General features: G+C 49.5%; 1 protein-coding gene across 1 annotated transcript in view; it reads right to left on the reverse strand.

The window, feature by feature from the left end:
- The window catches only part of LOC106570917 (WD repeat and FYVE domain-containing protein 3), a 292,588-nt gene that overhangs the window by 96,328 nt on the left and 173,543 nt on the right, over positions 1-22,717 (reverse strand). Inside the window, exons 14-22 of the mRNA XM_082961602.1 lie at positions 18,389-18,607; positions 12,800-12,981; positions 11,573-11,804; positions 10,493-10,650; positions 8,224-8,335; positions 7,274-7,464; positions 6,856-7,008; positions 6,535-6,608; positions 2,788-2,949 (exon numbers count right to left, since the gene is read on the reverse strand). Coding sequence (XP_082817728.1) covers positions 2,788-2,949; positions 6,535-6,608; positions 6,856-7,008; positions 7,274-7,464; positions 8,224-8,335; positions 10,493-10,650; positions 11,573-11,804; positions 12,800-12,981; positions 18,389-18,607 — 1,483 coding nt within the window. The remainder of the gene's footprint in view (positions 1-2,787; positions 2,950-6,534; positions 6,609-6,855; positions 7,009-7,273; positions 7,465-8,223; positions 8,336-10,492; positions 10,651-11,572; positions 11,805-12,799; positions 12,982-18,388; positions 18,608-22,717) is intronic.

A 22,717-nucleotide genomic window follows, 5' to 3' on the forward strand; every position in this document is an offset into this window, starting at 1 on the left:
GCAGAGTGTGTTATTATCGTATGGGTTGGGGAAAGTGGAGAGTGTGTTATTATCGTATGGGTTGGGGAAAGTAGAGTGTGTGTTATTACCGTATGGGTTGGGGAAAGTGGAGACTGTTATTATCGTATGGGTTGGGGAAAGTGGAGTGTGTGTTATTACCGTAGCAGGTCATATGGGTTGGGGAAAGTGGAGTGTGTGTTATTACCGTAGCAGGTCGTATGGGTTGGGGAAAGTGGAGAGTGTTATTATCGTATGGGTTGGGGAAAGTGGAGAGTGTGTTATTATCGTAGCAGGTCGTATGGGTTGGGGAAAGTGGAGAGTGTTATTATCGTATGGGTTGGGGAAAGTGGAGAGTGTGTTATTATCGTAGCAGGTCGTATGGGTTGGGGAAAGTGGAGAGTGTGTTATTATCGTAGCAGGTCGTATGGGTTGGGGAAAGTGGAGAGTGTGTTATTATCGTATGGGTTGGGGAAAGTGAAGTGTGTGTTATTACCGTAGCAGGTCATATGGGTTGGGGAAAGTGGAGAGTGTTATTATCGTATGGGTTGGGGAAAGTGGAGTATGTGTTATTATCGTAGCAGGTCGTATGGGTTGGGGAAAGTGGAGAGTGTGTTATTACCGTATGGGTTGGGGAAAGTGGAGAGTGTGTTATTATCGTAGCAGGTCGTATGGGTTGGGGAAAGTGGAGAGTGTGTTATTATCGTAGCAGGTCGTATGGGTTGGGGAAAGTGCAGAGTGTGTTATTATCGTAGCAGGTCATATGGGTTGGGGAAAGTGGAGAGTGTGTTATTATCGTATGGGTTGGGGAAAGTGGAGAGTGTGTTATTACCGTAGCAGGTTGTATGGGTTGGGGAAAGTGGAGAGTGTGTTATTATCGTAGCAGGTCGTATGGGTTGGGGAAAGTGGAGAGTGTGTTATTATCGTATGGGTTGGGGAAAGTGGACAGTGTGTTATTACCGTAGCAGGTGGTATGGGTTGGGGAAAGTGCAGAGTGTGTTATTATCGTATGGGTTGGGGAAAGTGGAGAGTGTGTTATTATCGTATGGGTTGGGGAAAGTGGAGTGTGTGTTATTACCGTATGGGTTGGGGAAAGTGGAGAGTGTGTTATTACCATATGGGTTGGGGAAAGTAGAGAGTGTGTTATTACCGTATGGGTTGGGGAAAGTGGAGAGTGTGTTATTATCGTATGGGTTGGGGAAAGTGGAGAGTGTGTTATTATCGTATGGGTTGGGGAAAGTGGAGTGTGTGTTATTATCGTATGGGTTGGGGAAAGTGGAGTGTGTGTTATTATCGTATGGGGATGGGGAAAGTGGAGAGTGTGTTATTATCGTAGCAGGTCGTATGGGTTGGGGAAAGTGGAGAGTGTGTTATTACCGTAGCAGGTCGTATGGGTTGGGGAAAGTGGAGTGTGTGTTATTATCGTAGCAGGTCGTATGGGTTGGGGAAAGTGGAGAGTGTGTTATTATCGTAGCAGGTCGTATGGGTTGGTGAAAGTGGAGAGTGTGTTATTATCGTAGCAGGTCGTATGGGTTGGGGAAAGTGGAGAGTGTGTTATTATCGTATGGGTTGGGGAAAGTGGAGAGTGTGTAATTATCGTAGCAGGTCGTATGGGTTGGGGAAAGTGGAGAGTGTGTTATTATCGTAGCAGGTCGTATGGGTTGGGGAAAGTGGAGAGTGTGTTATTACCGTAGCAGGTCGTATGGGTTGGGGAAAGTGGAGAGTGTGTTATTACCGTAGCAGGTCGTATGGGTTGGGGAAAGTGCAGAGTGTGTTATTACCGTAGCAGGTCGTATGGGTTGGGGAAAGTGGAGTGTGTGTTATTATCGTAGCAGGTCGTATGGGTTGGGGAAAGTGGAGAGTGTGTTATTATCGTAGCAGGTTGTATGGGTTGGGGAAAGTGGAGAGTGTGTTATTATCGTATGGGTTGGGGAAAGTGCAGAGTGTGTTATTACCATAGCAGATCGTATGGGTTGGGGAAAGTGGAGAGTGTGTTATTATCGTATGGGTTGGGGAAAGTGGAGAGTGTGTTATTACCGTAGCAGGTCATATGGGTTGGGGAAAGTGTAGAGTGTGTTATTACCATAGCAGATCGTATGGGTTGGGGAAAATGGAGAGTGTGTTATTATCGTAGCAGGTCGTATGGGTTGGGGAAAGTGGAGAGTGTGTTATTATCGTAGCAGATCGTATGGGTTGGGGAAAGTGGAGAGTGTGTTATTATCGTATGGGTTGGGGAAAGTGCAGAGTGTGTTATTACCATAGCAGATCGTATGGGTTGGGGAAAGTGGAGAGTGTGTTATTATCGTAGCAGGTCGTATGGGTTGGGGAAAGTGGAGAGTGTGTTATTATCGTATGGCTTGGGGAAAGTGGAGAGTGTGTTATTATCGTATGGGTTGGGGAAAGTGGAGAGTGTGTTATTATCGTAGCAGGTTGTATGGGTTGGGGAAAGGTGGAGAGTGTTATGACCGTAGCAGGTCGTATGGGTTGGGGAAAGTGGAGAGTGTTATTACCGTAGCAGGTCGTATGGGTTGGGGAAAGTGGAGAGTGTGTTATTATCGTATGGGTTGGGGAAAGTGGAGAGTGTGTTATTACCGTAGCAGGTCGTATGGGTTGGGGAAAGTGGAGAGTGTGTTATTATCGTATGGGTTGGGGAAAGTGGAGAGTGTGTTATTATCGTATGGGTTGGGGAAAGTGGAGAGTGTTATTACCGTAGCAGGTCGTATGGGTTGGGGAAAGTGGAGAGTGTGTTATTATCGTATGGGTTGGGGAAAGTGGAGAGTGTGTTATTACCGTAGCAGGTCGTATGGGTTGGGGAACCCTTGCAGTAGCAGACTCAATACGTTGCTGATAGCAGAGATGGTGGGCTGAGACAGAGATGTGTCTCTCAGGGTTAACAGCAGCTTGGGAATCAACTGGAACTCTCGTAACAACTTTGCGTTCTTCGCTGCCTCACTGTGAAGGGGGAGAAGAGGACAGCCAGACAGCCGGTTGATATATTACACAAAGGAAACCTGGTCTTCCTGTGTCTTTGTTTTCCATAAACCCCAGGGGATTAAGATTATAGTTTCACTATTAACTGAAATATCACATTTACATAAGTATCCAGACTCTTTACTCAGTATGTCACGCTCTGACCTAAGAGAGCTGTTTTTTCTCTGTTTAGGTAGGTCAAGGTGTGATAGGGGGTGGGCATTCTATGTTGGTATTTCTATGTTTTGGCCGGGTGTGGTTTCCAATCAGAGGCAGCTGTCTATCGTTGTCTCTGATTGGAAGCCATACTTAGGCAGCCTTTTTCCCCCTTGGTTTTCGTGGGTAGTTGCTTTCTGTTTAGTTTGTATGACCTGACGGAACTGTTGGCTGTCATTTTGTTTATTTTGTCTTGTGTTCGTTTTCATAAAAAAATAACGATGAGCACGCCTTGGTCTCCTCTATATGACGCCCGTTACTCAGTACTTTGTTGAAGCACTGAGTGCAGCGATTACAGCCTCGAGTCTTCTTAGGTATGACCCTACAAGCTTGGCACACCTGTATTTGGGAAGTTTCTCCCATTCTTCTCTGCAGATCCTCTCAAGCTCTGTCAGATTGGATGGGGAGTGTCGCTGCACAGCTATTTTCAGGTCTCTCCAGAGATGTTTGATTGGGTTCAAGTCCGGACTCTGGCTGGGCCACAAGGACTTTCAGAGACTTGACCCGAAGCCAAGACAATGCAGGAGTTGCTATGGGCTTAGGGTTGTTGTCCTGTTGGAAGGAGAACCTTCACCTCTGTCTAAGGTCCTGAGAGCTCTGTAGCAGGATCTCTCTGTACATTCATCTTTCCCTCGATCCTGACTAGTCTCCCAGTCCCTGCCACTGAAAAATATCCCCACAGCAAGATGCTTCCACCACCATGCTTCACCGTAGAGATGGTTCCATGTTTCCTCCAGACGTGATGTTTGGCATTCAAGCCAAAGAGTTCAATCTTGGTTTCATCAGACCAGAGAATCTTGTTTCTCATGGTCAGAGTCCTTTAGGTGCTTTTTGGCAAAACTTCAAGTGGGCTGTCATGTGCCTTTTACTGACGAGTGGCTTCCGTCTGGCCACTCTACCATAAAATACCTGATTGGTGGGGTGCTGCAGAGATGGTTGTCCTTCTGGAAGGTTCTCCCATCCCCACAGAGGAACTCTGGAGCTCTGTCAGAGAGACCATCAGGTTCTTGGTCACCTCCCTGACCAAGGCCCTTCTCCCCGATTGCTCAGTTTGGCTGGGTGTCCAGCTCTAGAAAGAGTCTTGGTGGTTCCAAACTTCTTTCATTTAAGAATGATGGAGGGCAGTATTTTTGGGGACCTTCAATGCTGCAGAAATATTTTGGTACCCTTCCCCAGATCTGTGCCTCGACACAATCCTGTCTCAGAGCTCTAGAGACAATTCATTCGACCTCATGGCTTGGTATTTGCTCTGACATGCACTGACATCTGTGGGAAGTTATTTACAGTTGAAGTTGGAAGTTTACATACACTTAGGTTGGTGTCATTAAAACTTGTTTTTCAACCACTCCACAAATCTCTTGTGAACAAACTATAGTTTTGGCAAGTCGGTTAGGACATCTACTTTGTGCATGACAAGTAATTTTTCCAACAATTGTTTACAGACAGATTATTTCACTTATAATTCACTGTATCACAATTCCAGTGGGTCAGACGTTTACATACACTAAGTTGACTGTGCCTTTAAACAGCTTGGAAAATTCCAGGAAATTATGTCATGGCTTTAGAAGCTTCTGATAGGCTAATTGACATCATTTGAGTCAATTGGAGTTGTACCTGTGGATGTATTTCAAGGCCTACCTTCAAACTCAGTGCCTCTTTGCTTGACATCATGGGAAAATCAAAAGAAATCAGCCAAGACCTCAGAAAAACAATTGTAGACCTCCACAAGTCTGGTTCAGCAATTTCCATACGCCTGATGGTACCACGTTCATCTGTACAAACAATAGTACTCAAGTATAAACACCTTGGGACCACGCAGCCGTCATACCGCTCAGGAAGGAGACACATTCTGTCTCCTAGAGATGAGCGTACTTTGGTGCGAAAAGTGCAAATCAATCCCAGAACCACAGCAAAGGACCTTGTGAAGATGCTGGAGGAAACGGGTACAAAAGTATCTATATCCACAGTAAAACGAGTCTTATATCGACATAACCTGAAAGGCTGCTCAGCAAGGAAGAAGCCACTGCTCCAAAACAGCCATAAAAAAAGCCAGACTACGGTTTGCAACTGCACATTGGGACAAAGATCGTACTTTTTGTAGAAATGTCCTCCGGTCTGATGAAACAAAAATAGAACTGTTTGGCCATAATGACCATTGTTATGTTTGGAGGAAAAAGGGGGATGCTTGCAAGTCGAAGAACACCATCCCATCCGTGAAGCACGGGGGTGGCAGCATCATGTTGTGGGGGTGCTTTGCTGCAGGAGGGACTGGTACACTTCACAAAATAGATAGCATCATGAGGGAGGAAAATTATGTGGATATATTGAAGCAACAACTCAAGACATCAGTCAGGAAGTTAAAGCTTGGTCGCAAATGGGTCTTCCAAATGGACAATGACCCCAAGCATACTTCCAAAGTTGTGGCAAAATGGCTTAAGGACAAAAAAGTCAAGGTATTGGAGTGGCCATCACAAAGCCCTGACCTCAATCCTATAGAAAATTTGTGGGCAGAACTGAAAAAGCGTGTGCGAGCAAGGAGGCCTACAAACCTGACTCAGTTACACCAGCTCTGTCAGGAGGAATGGGCCAAAATTCACCCGACTTATTGTGGGCAGCTTGTGGAAGGCTACCCAAAATGTTTGACCCATGTTTAACAATTTAAAGGCAATACTACCAAGTACTAATTGAGTGTATGTAAACTTCCGACCCCCTGGGAATGTGATAAAATAAGTAAAAGCTGAAATAAATCATTCTTTCTACTATTATTCTGACATTTCTCATTCTTAAAATAGAGTGGTGATCCTAACTGACCTAAGACAGGGAATTTTTACTAGGATTAAATGTCAGGAATTGTGAAAAACTGAGTTTAAATGTACTTGGCTAAGGTGTATGTAAACTTCTGACTTCAACTGTAGACAGGTGTGTGCCTTTCCAAATCATGTCCAATCAATTGAATTTACCACGGGTGGACTCCAATCAAGTTGTAGAAACATCTCAAGGATGATCAATGGAAACAGGATGCACCTGAGCTCAATTTCAATTCTCATAGTAAAGGGTCTGAATATTTACGTAAATAAGGTATCTGTTATATATGTTTAATACATTTGAAAACATTTCTAAAAACCTGTTTTCGCTTCATCATTATGGGGTATTGTGATGTCATTATGGGGTATTGTGATGTCATTATGGGGTATTGTGATGTCATTATGGGGTATTGCGTGCAGATTGGTGAGGACAAAAATTAATTTTTGTGATTAGAATAAGGCTGTAACGTAACAAAATGTGGAAAAAGTCAAGGGGTCTGAATACTTTCTGAATTCACTGTATAGCAGGAGTTAAATCATCCCTCACCTGGACTCAGTGAGGAGCTCTATAAAGTGTTCAAACAGGGACAGGTGCAGTTCGTAGGGTGCATGTAGCCACACCTGAGGAGACAGAAAGATCATTTGAAAACCTCTACAAACACACCACACCAGAAAACCAACAACATCATTTTGTCTCCAGGGACCACGTTTGGCTCGACCTGGTTCAGTTACCCTGAGGCCCATTGTGTTTGGCTTGCACCAAGGACCACCAACCACCATTTTGGCTCAAACTGGATCAGTTTCCCAGAGGCCATTTTGGCTCAAAACCGGAGCCAGTTCCCCTGAGGCCCATTGGTTTAGTGCTAACCTCGAAGTCACAGAGCAGGTCCTGGAAGGCGGTGGTGTTGGGGATGATGGAGGTCTCGTGGCCGCTGTCTACTGTTCCCACCAGGGAGAAAGTCAGATGCAGGATGTGGCTGTTCAGTAGGTGACGCTTTTTCTTCAACAACATGGCCAGCAGCTAGAGACCCCGAAATAACAGACACGTACTACCGTTAGACTGAGTTATATTACTGTTGTATTATAACAACAGCAGACAGGATGTGGCTGTTCACCAGGTGACGCTTCTTCTTCAACAGTATGGCCGACAGGTACAGCAGAGAAACAACAGTTTTGTCTGAGCAACAATGTTCACACAAATATTGTGTGGCGTGTCCACAAATGTATTGTAAATGTAACTTGAGTGTGAACTAGGCCATATTGCATTGTGGGTAGTGTAGTTGTACCTGGTAGCCTTTGATGCGCTCCATCTCCTTGCTGGCCAGCGGGTTGCTCTTGACGACGCACACCATCGCCTTGACGGCCGCATAGAGACCCTCAACGTCCTGCGCCATGGCAACCAGGCCCAAAATGGCCGCCGCCCCGCCCACGTACTGCAGGTTGGTCGCCACAGGCTTGGGGACGAACGCACGCACACCTGGAAGAGAGCAGAGCGGAAGAGTTAGTCTACAGATAAGGTGTGTGTGTAGTTGGTGACCACAGACTTGGGGACAAACACACACCAAGGTATTTTCTAATTATTTATAAAAAATAAATGAAAAATGGGGTCGTTTTTACAAAATGTTCTCCCTAATTGCTTGTTACAACCTTGTCTCATTGCTGCAACTCCTCAATGTTGTCGGGAGAGGCGCAGGTCGAGGCATACGTCCTCCGAAACATGACCAACCTAGACACATAGTTCTTAACACACTGCCCGCTTAACCCGGAAGTCAGCTGTACCAACGTGTCAGAGGAAACACTGTTCAACTGATGACCAAAATCAGCTTGCAGGCGCCCGACCCGCCACAAGGAGTCGCTAGAGCGTGATGAGCCAAGGAAAGCCCCCTGGCCAACCCTCCCCTAACCCGGACGGCGCTTGTCCAACTGTGCGCTGCCCGATGGGGCTCCCGGTCACGTGGATGGAACCCCAGGATATAGTGCCGCCTCAACACTGCGGTGCAGTGCCTTTTACCGCTGATCCACTCGGGGCAAAAGTTATTTTAAAGGCACAATCTGTTGTTACAAGATTTGCTTATATGGCCAATTCAACCCCGATTGATAGTTACATTCTCCAAGTATCCTTACCCCTTACCCGGGTATCCTGACCCCTTACCCAGGTATCCTAACCCCTTACCCAGGTATCCTAACCCCTTCCCCAGGTATCCTAACCCCTTCCCCAGGTATCCTAACCCCTTACCCAGGTATCCAATGACAGCTGCTCCTATGGTGCGAGCTGGACCGTTGAGGTGACCGGCCGCATTGTGGATCAGCTTGACCGGAGTGGCATTCTCATGAGATGACACAGCCAACTGAGGAGAGGGGAGAGAAGGGGGAGAGGGGGAGAGAAGGGGGGGAGAGGAGAGAAGGGGGAGAGGGGAGGAGGAGAGGGGGGAGGGGGAGAGAAGGGGGAGAGGGGAGGAGGAGAGGGGGGAGAGAAGGGGGAGAGGGAAAGGGGAGAGAAGGGGGAGAGGGGAGGAGGAGAGGGGGGAGAGGGAGATAGGGGAGGAGGGGGAGAGGAGAGGAGGAGAGTGGGCGAGAAGAGGGAGAGGGGGAGAGAAGGGGGAGAGGGGAGGAGGAGAGAAGGGGGAGAGGAGAGGAGGGGGAGAGGAGAGGAGGAGAGGGGCGAGAGAAGGGGGAGAGGAGAGGAGGAGAGAAGGGGGAGAGAAGGGGAAGAGGGGAGATGGGTGAGTTGAAATAAAAGGGGGAGAGAGGAGAGGAGGGGGAGAGGAGAGGAGGAGAGTGGGCGAGAAGAGGGAGAGGGGGAGAGAAGGGGGAGAGGAGAGGAGGAGAGAAGGGGGAGAGAAGGGGAAGAGGGGAGATGGGTGAGTTGAAATAAAAGGGGGAGAGAGGAGAGGAGGGGGAGAGAAGGGGGGAGAGAAAAACAGGTGAAAATCTGTCTTCAATCCCAAGACATTATACCCAAAGCAACCCGTGTTAATCTACTGTTGTTAAATCTGCTGCCTCTGCACCCAACTGTTCTCTACAGAGATTCACCTTTAGTACACTCACACAGGGAGAGAGGCCATGGGGTTCACCTGGGAAACCACTTCACAGGTGGGGTGGAGATAACATTGTAACAGGTGGTGTGGGGGTAACATTGTAACATGTGGAGATAACATTGTGTTACAGGTGGTGTGGGGATAACATTGTGTTACAGGTGGGGTGGAGATAATTGTGTTACAGGTGGGGTGGAGATAACATTGTGTTACAGGTGGGGTGGAGATAACATTGTGTTACAGGTGGGGTGGAGATAACAGGGTGTTACAGGTGGGGTGGAGATAATTGTGTTACAGGTGGGGTGGAGATAACATTGTGTTACAGGAGGGGTGGAGATAACATTGTGTTACAGGTGGGGTGGAGATAACATTGTTATAGGTGGAGATAACATTGTGTTACAGGAAGAGATAACGTTGTGTTACAGGTGGGGTGGAGATAACATTGTGTTACAGGTGGGGTGGAGATAACATTGTGTTACAGGTGGGGTGGAGATAACAGGGTGTTACAGGTGGGGTGGAGATAATTGTGTTACAGGTGGGGTGGAGATAACATTGTGTTACAGGAGGGGTGGAGATAACATTGTGTTACAGGTGGGGTGGAGATAACATTGTGTTACAGGTGGAGATAACATTGTGTTACAGATGGTGTGATTGATTAATTGATTGATGTTTATCGTTCTTCAAGAGGAAATTATTTTCACAGCTCATACACCAATCACATAGAAGCACAACAGGAAACAAAGGGCCGAAAGACATACAGGATAGTAGTACAAAAAGGACCGTAGTACATACAGGACCGTAGTACATACAGGACCGTAGTACATACAGGACAGTAGTACATACAGGACCGTGGTACATACAGGACCGTAGTACATACAGGACCGTAGTACATACAGGACCGTAGTACATACAGTGGTACATACAGGACCGTAGTACATACAGGACCGTAGTACATACAGGACAGTAGTAGCCCTTGCTGTCCAGGTGTGTGTGTGTGTGTGTGTGTGTGTGTGTGTGTGTGTGTGTGTGTGTGTGTGTGCGTTAACGATGCTAACCCGTTTAGCGATGGCCTTGCTGTCCAGCGTGTGTGTGTGTGTGTGTGTGTGTGTGTGTGTGTGTGTGTGTGTGTGTGTGTGTGTGTGTGTGTGTGTACGTTAGCGATGCTAACCTGTTTAGCGATGGCCTTGCTGTCCAGCTTGTGTGTGTGTGTGTGTGTGTGTGTGTGTGTGTGTGTGTGTGTGTGTGCGTACGTTAGCGATGCTAACCTGTTTAGCGATGGCCTTGCTGTCCAGCTTGTGTGTGTGTGTGTATGTGTGCGTACGTTAGCGATGCTAACCTGTTTAGCGATGGCCTTGCTGTCCAGCTTGTGTGTGTGTGTGTGTGCGTATGTTAGCGATGCTAACCTGTTTAGCGATGGCCTTGCTGTCCAGCTTGTGTGTGTGTGTGTGTGCGTATGTTAGCGATGCTAACCTGTTTAGCGATGGCCTTGCTGTCCAGCTTGTTGTAGACCTTGCGTATCTTGGCCACGGTGAGGGCAGAGACTGAGAGGGCGTACAGGCTGAAGGATACCTTCTCCTCTGGGACCAGGGCGACTGGATATGAAGGCTCTCCAGTCTTAGAGTCTTTACCTGAAGGGGAGAGATACACGAGAATCCCCCGTGGTTCCTCATACAACAACAGACAGATACTCACAGGACACGTAAACAGCCTGGACCCTGTGTAGTTGGCTTACAACTCTCTGTGTGTGTGTGTTCTCTCTGTGTGTGTATGTGTGTTCGCTCTGTGTGTGTGTGTGTTCGCTCTGTGTGTGTGTGTGTTCGCTCTGTGTGTGTGTGTGTGTGTGTTCTCTGTGTGTGTGTGTTCTCTGTGTGTGTGTGTGTGTGTTCTCTGTGTGTGTGTGTGTGTGTTCTCTGTGTGTGTGTGTGTGTGTGTGTGTTCTCTGTGTGTGTGTGTGTGTGTTCTCTGTGTGTGTGTGTGTGTTCTCTGTGTGTGTGTGTGTGTGTTCTCTGTGTGTGTGTGTGTGTTCTCTGTGTGTGTTCTCTGTGTGTGTGTGTGTGTTCTCTGTGTGTGTGTGTTCTCTCTGTGTGTGTGTGTGTTCTGTGTGTGTGTGTGTGTGTGTGTTCTCTGTGTGTGTGTGTGTGTTCTCTGTGTGTTCTCGCTCTGTGTGTGTTCTCTCTCTGTGTGTGTTCTCGCTCTGTGTGTGTTCTCGCTCTGTGTGTGTTCTCGCTCTGTGTGTGTTCTCTCTCTGTGTGTGTTCTCTCTCTGTGTGTGTTCTCTCTCTGTGTGTGTTCTCTCTCTGTGTGTGTTCTCTGTGTGTGTGTGTTCTCTGTGTGTTCTCCCTCTGTGTGTGTGTGTTCTCTGTGTGTTCTCTCTCTGTGTGTGTGTGTTCTCTGTGTGTGTGTTCTCCTCTCTACTCTCGTCCCGTGTGGCTCAGATGGCAGAGCGTGACACTTGCAACGTCAGGGTTGTCGGTTTGATTCCCACGGGGGGAATGTGTGAAAATGTGTCTCTCTGCTAAACGACTCAAATGTAAATCTAAAATGTACTCACAGAGCAGGTAGACGGCCTGAAAGCTTCCCGTGTAGTTGGGTCCCAGCTCGTACACCGCCGCAACGCTGGCAGCAGGAAGACCCTCCTCCAGGAAGTGTGTGGGCCCCAGGCGCCACACCAGATTGGACAGCTGTCTCTGGGCAGGGGGCGTGCCTATGTAGCTGTACACGGTGCTGACCACAGGGGGGTTCGTGCTACCAGACCCACCCGGAGAGCTATGGATGTAGTGGAGCTGGAGAGGACAGAGAATAGACCGCTGTTATTAAAACTAAAATATATGTTTTATTGTACCTTCCTCTGGTAGAGGGTCTGGGGGGGGGTAACGTTTAATACAGGTAGTCTTCACTCACTCACACTTTCAAATAGGCACACAGTCACATGCATACACATACGTGCACACACACGCTCTCACACACACACACACACACACTCTCTCACACACACACGCTCTCTCACACACACACGCTCTCTCACACACACACGCTCTCTCACACACACACGCTCTCTCACACACACACGCTCTCTCACACACACGCACACACACACACGCTATCACACACGCTATCACACACGCTCTCACACACACATGCTCTCACACACACACACGCTCTCACACACACACACACGCTCTCACACACACGCTCTCACACACACGCACGCACGCTCTCACACACGCACACACGCTCTCACACACGCACACACGCTCTCTCACGCACACACGCTCTCTCACGCACACACGCTCTCTCACGCACACACGCTCTCTCAAGCACACACGCTCTCTCACGCACACACGCTCTCTCACGCACACACGCTCTCTCACGCACACACGCTCTCACACACACACACGCTCTCACACACACACGCACACACACACACACACACACACACACACACACACACACACGCACCCTCTCTCACACACACGCACGCTCTCTCACACACACGCACACACGCTCTCTCACGCACACACGCTCTCTCACGCACACACGCTCTCTCACACACGCTCTCTCACACACGCTCTCTCACACACGCTCTCTCACACACGCTCTCACACGCTCTCTCACACACGCTCTCACACGCTCTCACACACACACACACACACACACACACACACACACACGCTCTCACACACGCTCTCACACACGCTCTCACACACGCTCTCACACACACACACACACACACACACACACACACACACACACTCACGCTCTCACACACAGCCCCTACCTTGGTGGTTTGGACCAGTTGTCCGTCGATGTATAGCGTGGCCATGCTGTTCTTCAACATGCCTTTACTCATGACTAACAGCAGGTGGTGCCACTGGCCCTCTCCGATCAGCTCTCCGCAGCGGAACCTGGCGCAGCACGGCAAAACCTCGAAGAACGAAGACTCCTCGCTGAAATCATCCACTGTTGGGGGTGGGGGGGGGGGGGGGGGGGGGGCATAGTAAAGTAGTTAACTTCATCGGGGTAGGGGGGCAGTATTTTGACGTCCGGATGAAAAGCGTGCCCGTAGTAAACTGCCTGCTACTCAGGCTCAGAAGGTAGGATATACATATTATAAGTAGATTTGGATAGAAAACACTCTGACGTTTCTAAAACTGTTTGAATGGTGTCTGTGAGTATAGCAGAACTCATATGGCAGGCAAAAACCTGAGAAAAAAATCCAACCAGGAAGTGTGGAAATCTGAGGTTTGCAGTTTTTCAAGTGATTGCCTATCTCATAACACAGTGTCAATGGGGACATTTTGTACTTCCTAAGGCTTCCACTAGATGTCAACAGTCTTTAGAACGTCGTTTCATGCTTCTACTGTGAATGGGGAGAGAATAAGAGCATATGGAGTCAGATGACTGAGAAAATGACATGAGCTCAATCTCGCGCGCTCCCGTGAGAGTTAGGTGTGTTCCTTTTCATTTCTGAAGACAAAGGAATCGTCCGGTTGGAATATTATGGAAGATTTATGATAAAAACATCCTAAAGATTGATTCTATACATCGTTTGACATGTTTCTACGAACTTTAATATAACTTTTTAGACTTTTCGTCTGAACTCACTGCGCGAGCACAGTGGATTTGGATTACTCGACTGAACGCGCGAACAAAATGGAGGTATTTGGACATAAAGATTAACTTTATCGAACAAAACAAACATTTATTGTGGAACTGGGAATCCTGGGAGTGCATTCCGATGAAGATCATCAAAGGTAAGTGAATATTTATAATGTAATTTTGGTCATTTCTGTTGACTCCAAAATGGCGGGTAACTGTATGGCTTGTTTTGATATCGGAGTGCTGTACTCAGATTATTGCAAAGTTTGCTTTCGCCGTAAAGCTTTTTTGAAATCTGACACAGCGGTTGCATTAAGGAGAAGTGTATCTATAATTCTTTGAATAACAGTTGAATATTTTATCAACATTTATGATGAGTATTTCTGTAAATTGATGTGCTCATTCACCGGAGGTTTTGGAGGCAAAACATTTCTGAACATCACACGCCGATGTAAAATGGGGTTTTTGGATATAAATATGAACTTTATCGAGCAAAACATACATGTATTGTGTAACATGAAGTCCTATGAGTGCCATCTGATGAAGATCATCAAAGGTTAGTGATTAATTTTAGCTGTATTTCTGGTTTTTGTGACGCCTCTCCTTGCTTGGAAAATGGCTATGTGGACACTAGCGTCCCACATACCCCAGAGAGGTTAACATAGTAAAGTTGTTAACATAGTAAAGTATTTAACATGGAAAAGTAGTTAACATGGTAAAGTAGTTAACATGGTAAAGTAGTTAACATGGTAAAGTAGTTAACATGGTAAAGTAGTTAATATGGTAAAGTAGTTAATATGGTGTTGTAAAAGTGTTTTCCACATGGGTTTGAAGCAGGGCTGGAACTTGAGGATTTTGGGGCACACGGCTGACTGGTAGACTACAGTTCTGACTCAAATCGATGCCATGAAATACTTGAAAAGACAATATTTCACTAGTCGGCTGGTAAGTTAGCCAGCATTTCTACTGGCCCAATCTGAATAGTACTAGCCTTGGGCTAGCTTCATTTCCATCCCTGGTTTGAAGAGTATTTTGGTGATGTTGGTTGTGGTTGTATATGTGTATGAGGGGGAGAGGAGAGGAGAGGAGGGAGAGAGGAGGGGTAGAGGAGGGAGAGAGGAGGGGTAGAGGAGGGAGAGAAGAGGGGGAGAGGAGGGGTAGAGAAGGGAGAGAGGAGGGAGAGAGCAGGGGGAGAGGAGGGGGAGAGGAGGGGGAGAAGAGGGAGAGAAGAGGGAGAGAAGAGGGGTATAGAAGGCGGAGGGAGGGAGGAGGGAGAGAGGAGGGGGAGATGAAGGAGAGAGGAGGGGGATAGGAGAGAGGAGGAGGGGTAGAGGAGGGGTAGAGGAGGGGTAGAGGAAGGAGAGAGGAGGAGGAGAGGAGGGAGAGAGGAGGGGTAGAGGAGGGAGAGAGGAGGGGTAGAGGAAGGAGAGAGGAGGGGTAGAGGAAGGAGAGAGGAGGGGTAGAGGAAGGAGAGAGGAGGGGTAGAGGAAGGAGAGAGGAGGGGTAGAGGAAGGAGAGAGGAGGGGTAGAGGAGGGGTAGAGGAGGGGTAGAGGAGGGGTAGAGGAGGGGTAGAGGAAGGAGAGAGGAGGGGTAGAGGAAGGAGAGAGGAGGGGGAGAGGAGGGGGAGAGGAGGGGTAGAGGAAGGAGAGAGGAGGGGTAGAGGAGGGGTAGAGGAGGGGTAGAGGAGGGGGAGAGGAGGGGTAGAGGAGGGGTAGAGGAAGGAGAGAGGAGGGGGAGAGGAGGGGGAGAGGAGAGGTAGAGGAAGGAGAGAGGAAGGAGAGAGGAGGGGTAGAGGAGGGGTAGAGGAGGGGGAGAGGAGGGAGAGAGGAAGGAGAGAGGAGGGGGAGAGGAAGGAGAGAGGAGGGGTAGAGGAGGGGTAGAGGAGGGGTAGAGGAGGGGTAGAGGAAGGAGAGAGGAAGGAGAGAGGAGGGGGAGAGGAAGGAGAGAGGAGGGGTAGAGGAGGGGTAGAGGAGGGGTAGAGGAGGGAGAGGAGGGGTAGAGGAGGGGTAGAGGAGGGGTAGAGGAGGGGGAGAGGAGGGGGAGAGGAGGGGGAGAGGAAGGAGAGAGGAGGGGTAGAGGAGGGGTAGAGGAGGGGTAGAGGAAGGAGAGAGGAGGGGTAGAGGAGGGGTAGAGGGAGAGAGGAGGGGTAGTGGAGGGGTAGAGGAGGGGTAGGGGAGGGGTAGAGGAAGGAGAGAGGAGGGGTAGAGGAAGGAGAGGAGGGAGAGAGGAGGGGTAGAGGAGTGTTAGGAGGTGTAGAGGAAGGAGAGAGGAGGGGTAGAGGAAGGAGAGGAGGGAGAGAGGAGGGGTAGAGGAGGGTTAGGAGGTGTAGAGGAAGGAGAGAGGAGGGGTAGAGGAGGGGTAGAGGAGGGGTAGAGGAGGGGTAGAGGAGGGGTAGAGGAGGGTTAGGAGGTGTAGAGGAAGGAGGAAGGAGAGAGGAGGGGTAGAGGAGGGGTAGAGGAAGGTTAGGAGGTGTAGAGGAGGGGTAGAGGAGGGGTAGAGGAGGGGTAGAGGAGAGTTAGGAGGTGTAGAGGAAGGAGAGAGGAGGGGGAGAGGAGGGGTAGAGGAGGGTTAGGAGGTGTAGAGGAGGGGTAGAGGAGGGTTAGGAGGTGTAGAGGAAGGAGAGAGGAGGGGGAGAGGAGGGGTAGAGGAGGGGTAGGAGGTGTAGAGGAAGGAGAGAGGAGGGGGAGAGGAGGGGTAGAGGAGGGGTAGGAGGTGTAGAGGAGGGGTAGAGTGGGGGGTAGAGGAGGGGTAGAGGAGGGTTAGGAGGTGTAGAGGAGGGGTAGAGGAGGGGTAGAGGAGGGGTAGGAGGGGTAGAGGAGGGGTAGAGTGGGGGGTAGAGGAGGGGTAGAGGAGGGTTAGGAGGTGTAGAGGAGGGGTAGAGGAGGGTTAGGAGGTGTAGAGGAGGGGTAGAGGAGGGGTAAGGAGGTGTAGAGGAGGGGTAGAGGAGGGGTAAGGAGGTGTAGAGGAGGGTTAGGAGGTGTAGAGGAGGTGTAGAGGAGGGGTAGAGGAGGGAGAGAGGAGGGTTAGGAGGTGTAGAGGAGGGGTAGAGGAGGGGTAAGGAGGTGTAGAGGAGGGGTAGGAGGTGTAGAGGAGGGTTAGGAGGTGTAGAGGAGGGGTAGAGGAGGGTTAGGAGGTGTAGAGGAGGTGTAGAGGAGGGGTAGAGGAGGGGTAAGGAGGTGTAGAGGAGGGGTAGAGGAGGGGTAGAGGAGGTGTAGAGGAGGGTTAGGAGGTGTAGAGGAGGTGTAGAGGAGGGAGAGAGGAGGGTTAGGAGGTGTAGAGGAGGGGTAGAGGAGGGGTAAGGAGGTGTAGAGGAGGGGTAGAGGAGGGTTAGGAGGTGTAGAGGAGGTGTAGAGGAGGGGTAGAGGAGGGGTAAGGAGGTGTAGAGGAGGTGTAGGAGGTGTAGAGGAGGTGTAGAGGAGGGAGAGAGGAGGGTTAGGAGGTGTAGAGGAGGGGTAGAGGAGGGGTAAGGAGGTGTAGAGGAGGGTTAGGAGGTGTAGAGGAGGTGTAGAGGAGGTGTAGAGGAGGGGTAAGGAGGTGTAGAGGAGGGGTAGAGGAGGGGTAGAGGAGGTGTAGAGGAGGGTTAGGAGGTGTAGAGGAGGTGTAGAGGAGGGAGAGAGGAGGGTTAGGAGGTGTAGAGGAGGGGTAGAGGAGGGGTAGAGGAGGTGTAGAGGAGGGTTAGGAGGTGTAGAGGAGGGAGAGAGGAGGGTTAGGAGGTGTAGAGGAAGGAGAGGAGGTGTAGAGGAAGGAGAGGAGGTGTAGAGGAGGGGTAGAGGAGGGGTAAGGAGGTGTAGAGGAAGGAGAGGAGGGGTAGAGGAGGGAGAGAGGAGGGGTAGAGGGAGAAGACTCCTCACTGAAGTCATCCACTGTGGAAGAGGGAAGGATGTTGTTCCAAGGTTCACATGATAAAACATCAGTGTTAATGTAGGGGTTGAGATTGGGTATGAAGTCATTCAGAGTGAAAGGAAAAGACAATGTCGTGTGAGCGTTGTAAAAACGTTGTGTGTTTGTGGTATAAAGGTTGGGTCGGTGTGGTAGAGAGAGGACCGTATTGGTTTGCGGAGTTGAGAGCAGCGTTAGAATGTACCAGTGTGTTTGATGTTTTCCACTGAATTATTTACAGAGACTGTGTGAATTATGTAGAGATGTTAATCTGGGGGAGTGATTCCAGTACTAGATCATTCATCTGGTTTACAAACCAGGAACAATATTTCAGTTTGGGTAAAGGGTGTGAGCGCGCGTGTACACCTGTATGTACGAGTGTGTTTTCCTGCGTGTGTGTGTTTTCACTGAATGTGTGTGTGTGTGTTTTCCTGCGTGTGTGTGTTTTCCTGCGTGTGTGTGTGTTTTCCTGCGTGTGTGTGTGTGTTTTCCTGCGTGTGTGTGTGTTTTCCTGCGTGTGTGTGTGTGTTTTCCTGCGTGTGTGTGTGTGTTTTCCTGCGTGTGTGTGTGTGTTTTCCTGCGTGTGTGTGTGTTTTCCTGCGTGTGTGTGTGTGTTTGTTTTCCTGCGTGTGTGCGTATGTTTTCGTGCGTGTGTGCGTGTGTTTTTGTGCGTGTGCGTTTGTGTTTTCGTGCGTGTGTGTGTTTTCGTGCGTGTGTGTGTTTGTTTTCGTGTGCGCGTATGTATGTATGTATGTATATGTGTGGTGTGTGTGTGTGTGTGTGTGTGTGTGTGTGTGTGTGTGTGTGTGTGTGTGTGTGTGTGTGTGTGTGTGTGTGTGTGTGTGTGTGTGTGTGTGTGTGCGTGCGTGCGTGCGTGCGTGCGTGTACCGTAGCTCTGCAGCAGTTCCTCCTTGGTAGACACCGTCAGGGACCGGTCTTTAGCAGACAGAACCACGGCCAGACAAACGTAGTGTTGCTCTGAGGAAGTGGCACGCCGGACCACCGTCAGCAGACGGACAGGGTGGGTGTGGGGGGCGGAGCTGAACCTCTCCACACAGAACCACGTAGAGTAGCTTAGACCAGACGGAGGGGGGAACAGACGCTCTCCTACAGGGAGGGAGGGAGAGGGAGAGGGAGGGAGAGAGAGCTGGTTAAATTAATGAGCCAATGATAACAGCATACTTCATACATGAGGACGAGAGGAGAGAGAAGGGCGAGAGGGAGAGGAGGAAGAGGAGAGAGAGGGGCGAGAGGGAGAGGAGAGAGAGGGGCGAGAGGGAGAGGAGGAAGAGGGGCGAGAGGGAGAGGAGGAAGAGGGGCGAGAGGGAGAGAGGGAGGGGCGAGACGGAGAGGTGAGAGAGGAGAGAGAGGGATGAGAGGGAGAGGAGAGAGAGAGAGGAGAGAGAGAGGAGAGAGAGAGGAGAGAGGGAGAAGAGAGAGAGAGGGATGAGAGGGAGAGGAGAGAGAGGAGAGAGAGGGATGAGAGGGAGGAGAGAGGAGAGAGGGAGAAGAGAGAGAGAGGGATGAGAGGGAGAGGAGAGAGGAGAGAGAGGGATGAGAGGGAGAGGAGAGAGAGGGGCGAGAGGGAGAAGAGAGAGAGAGGGATGAGAGGGAGAGGAGAGAGAGGGGCGAGAGGGAGAAGAGAGAGAGAGGGATGAGAGGGAGAGGAGAGAGAGGGGCGAGAGGGAGAAGAGAGAGAGGGATGAGAGGGAGAGGAGAGAGAGGAGAGAGAGGGATGAGAGAGAGGGGCGAGAGGGAGAGGAGAGAGGGAGAGAGAGGGATGAGAGGGAGAGGAGAGAGAGGGATGAGAGGGAGAGGAGAGAAGAGAAGAGAGAGAGGAGAGAAGAGAAGAGAGAGAGGGGCGAGAGGGAGAGGAGAGAGAGGGGCGAGAGGGAGAGGAGGAAGAGGAGAGAGTGGGGCGAGAGGGAGAGGAGAGAGAGGGGCGAGAGGGAGAGGAGGAAGAGGAGAGAGAGGGGCGAGAGGGAGAGGAGGAAGAGGGGAGAGAGGGGCGAGAGGGAGAGGAGAGAGAGGAGAGAGAGGGGCGAGAGGGAGAAGAGAGAGGCGAGAGGGAGAAGAGAGAGGCGAGAGGGATAGGAGAGAGAGGAGAGAGAGGGATGAGAGGGAGAGGAGAGAGAGAGAGGAGAGAGAGAGAGGAGAGAGGGAGAAGAGAGAGAGAGGGATGAGGGAGCAGAGAGGAGAGAGAGGAGAGAGGAGAAAGGAGAGAGGAGAGAGGAGAGAGGAGAGAGGGAGAAGAGAGGAGAGAGGGATGAGAGGGAGAGGAGAGAGAGAGGAGAGAGGGATGAGAGGGAGAGGAGAGAGAGGGATGAGAGGGAGAGGAGAGAGAGGAGAGAGAGGAGTGAGAGGGAGAGGAGAGAGAGGAGAGAGAGGGATGAGGGAGAGGAGAGAGAGGGAGAAGAGAGAGAGGGATGAGAGGGAGAGGAGAGAGAGGAGAGAGGGAGAAGAGAGAGAGGGATGAGAGGGAGAGTAAGCGGAGCTGTGTACATCCTCTGGATGTATGCTTTAGCGTCTGGGTCTGTAGATCAAAAATGAAGTATTATTATTATTATTATTATTATTATTGTTGTTATTATTGCTATTATTATTAACTATGTGTTTAGGTCCACGGAGTATATGATCGGGACAACAGGGGCCTGATTGGGTCAACGGGCAGATTGGGAGGAACCAGACTGGTTCGATGAATGAACTAGCCCTGATGACGTCGTACTACTACACTGAACAAAAAATATAAAACGCCAACATGCAAAAATGTAAACAATGTTACTGAGTTACAGTTCACAAAAGGAAATCATTCACTAGAAATAAATGATTAGGCCCTAATCTATGGATTTCACATGACTGGGAATACAGATATGCATCTGTTGGTCACAGAGACCTTAAACAAAAATGTAGTGGCGTGGATCAGAAACCCAGTCAGTATCTGCTGTGACCATTTGCCTCATGCTGGGCGATACATCGCCTTCACATAGAGTTGATCAGGCTGTTGATTGTGGCCTGTGGAATGTTGTCCCACTAATTCAATATCTGTGTGAAGTTGCTGGATATTGGCGGGAACTGGAACACGCTGTCATAAATGACAATCCAGAGCATCCCAAACATGCTCAATGGGTGACAGGTCTGGTGAGTACGCAGGCCATGGAAGAACTGGGACATTTTCATTTGGAAACTACATCAAATCAAATTTTATTTGTCACATGTACGGAATGCAACAAGTGTAGACCTTACCGGTTCAATGCAAATAGTCCAAGGCCATTTGATTAATTGTTCAGCAATCTTATGGCTTGGGGGTAGAAGTTGTTAAGGAGCCTTTTCGACATAGACTTGGGGCTCTGGTACCGCTTGCCGGGCGGGGGCAGAGAGAACAGTCTATGAGACTTAGGTGATCTGTAGCGCCTTACGGTTGGATGCCAAGCAGTTGCCATACCAGGCAGTGATGCAACCGGTCAGGATGCTCTCGATGGTGCAGCTTTATAACTTTTTGAGGATGTGGGGACCCATGCCAAATCTTCTCCTGAGGGGGAAAACACGTTGTTGGGCGCTCTTCACGACTGTCCTGGTGTGTTTGGACCATGATAGTTTGTTGGAACCAAGGAACTTGAAACTCTCCTCCCTATAGGCTGTCTCATCGTTGTCGGTGATCAGGCCTCCCTCTGTTGTGTCATCAGCAAACTTAATGATGGTGTTGGAGTCATGCCTGGCCACGCAGTTGTGGGTGAACAGGGAGTACAGGAGGGGACTGAGCATGTACCCCTGAGAGGCCCCCATGTTGAGGATCAGCGTGGCAGATATGTTGTTGCCTACCCTTACCACCTGGGGATGGCTCGTCAGGAAGTCCAGGATCCAGTTGCAGAGGGAGGTGTTTAGTCCCAGGGTCCTTAGATTAGGGATGAGCTTTGCGGGCTCTATGGTGTTGAACGCTGAACTGTAGTCAATAAACAGCATTCTCACATAGGTGTTCCTTTTGTCCAGGTGTGAAAGGGCAGTGTGGAGTGCGATTGAGATTGCGTCATCTGTGGATCTGCTGAGGTGGTATACGAATTGGAGTGGGTCTAGGGTTTCTGGGATGATGGTGTTGATGTGAGCCATGACCAGCCTTTCAAAACACTTCATGGCTACAGACGTGAGTGCTACGGGTCTGTAGTCATTTAGGCAGGTTACCTTCGATGTCTTGGCCACAGGCACTATGCTGGTCTGTTTGAAATATGTTGGTATTACAGACTCGGCCAGGGAGAGGTTGAAAATGTCAGTGAAGACATTTGCCAGTTGGTCAGCGCATGCTCTGAGTACACGTCCTGGTAATCCGTCTGGCCCTGCGGCCTTGTGAATGTTGACCTGTTTAAAGGTCTTGCTCACATCAGTTACAGAGAGTGTGATCACATCAGTCGTTCGGGACAGCTGGTGCTCTCATGCATGCTTCAGTGTTGCTTTCCTCGAAGTGACCATTAAAGGCATTTAGCCTGTCTGGTAGGCTCACATCACTTGGCAGCTTGCGTTTGGCTTTCCCTTTGTAGGCGATGCAGACTTTGTTTATGTGTGTCGTGATACTATGATTTGGGTTGGAGGCTAGCTTGGGGATGGTAGTCTAAGAATAGGCTTGTTGTGATACTGACCTGCTCCAATCCTATTGACCAGAGGAGAGGAAATTAGAGGAGAAAGGAGTAAGAGGATGGGAATGGGAGGCGGCTAACTAGGGGATGTAGATGAATAACTGTGTAGTGATACTAACCTGCTAGCTAGGGGACGAAGACTAGGCTAAGTTTAGGTTGTACTGATACTGACCTGCTAGTTAGGGGATGAAGACTAGGCTAAGTTTAGGTTGTAGTGATACTGACCTGCTAGTTAGAGGATGTAACCTAGGCTAAGTTTAAGTTGTAGTGATACTGACCTGCTAGTTAGGGGATGTAACCTAGGCTAAGTTTAGGTTGTAGTGATACTGACTTGCTAGCTAGGGGATGTAACCTAGGCTAAGTTTAGGTTGTAGTGATACTGACCTGCTAGTTAGGGGATGAAGACTAGGCTAAGTTTAGGTTGTAGTGATACTGACCTGCTAGGTAGGGGATGAAGACTAGGCTAGGTTTAGGTTGTAGTGATACTGACCTGCTAGTTAGGGGATGAAGACTAGGCTAAGTTTAGGTTGTAGTGATACTGACCTGCTAGTTAGGGGATGAAGACTAGGCTAAGTTTAGGTTGTAATGATAC

This window comes from Salmo salar, chromosome 15 (assembly GCF_965601325.2).
Source record: "Salmo salar chromosome 15, fSalSal1, whole genome shotgun sequence".
NCBI classification, from domain to species: domain Eukaryota; kingdom Metazoa; phylum Chordata; class Actinopteri; order Salmoniformes; family Salmonidae; genus Salmo; species Salmo salar.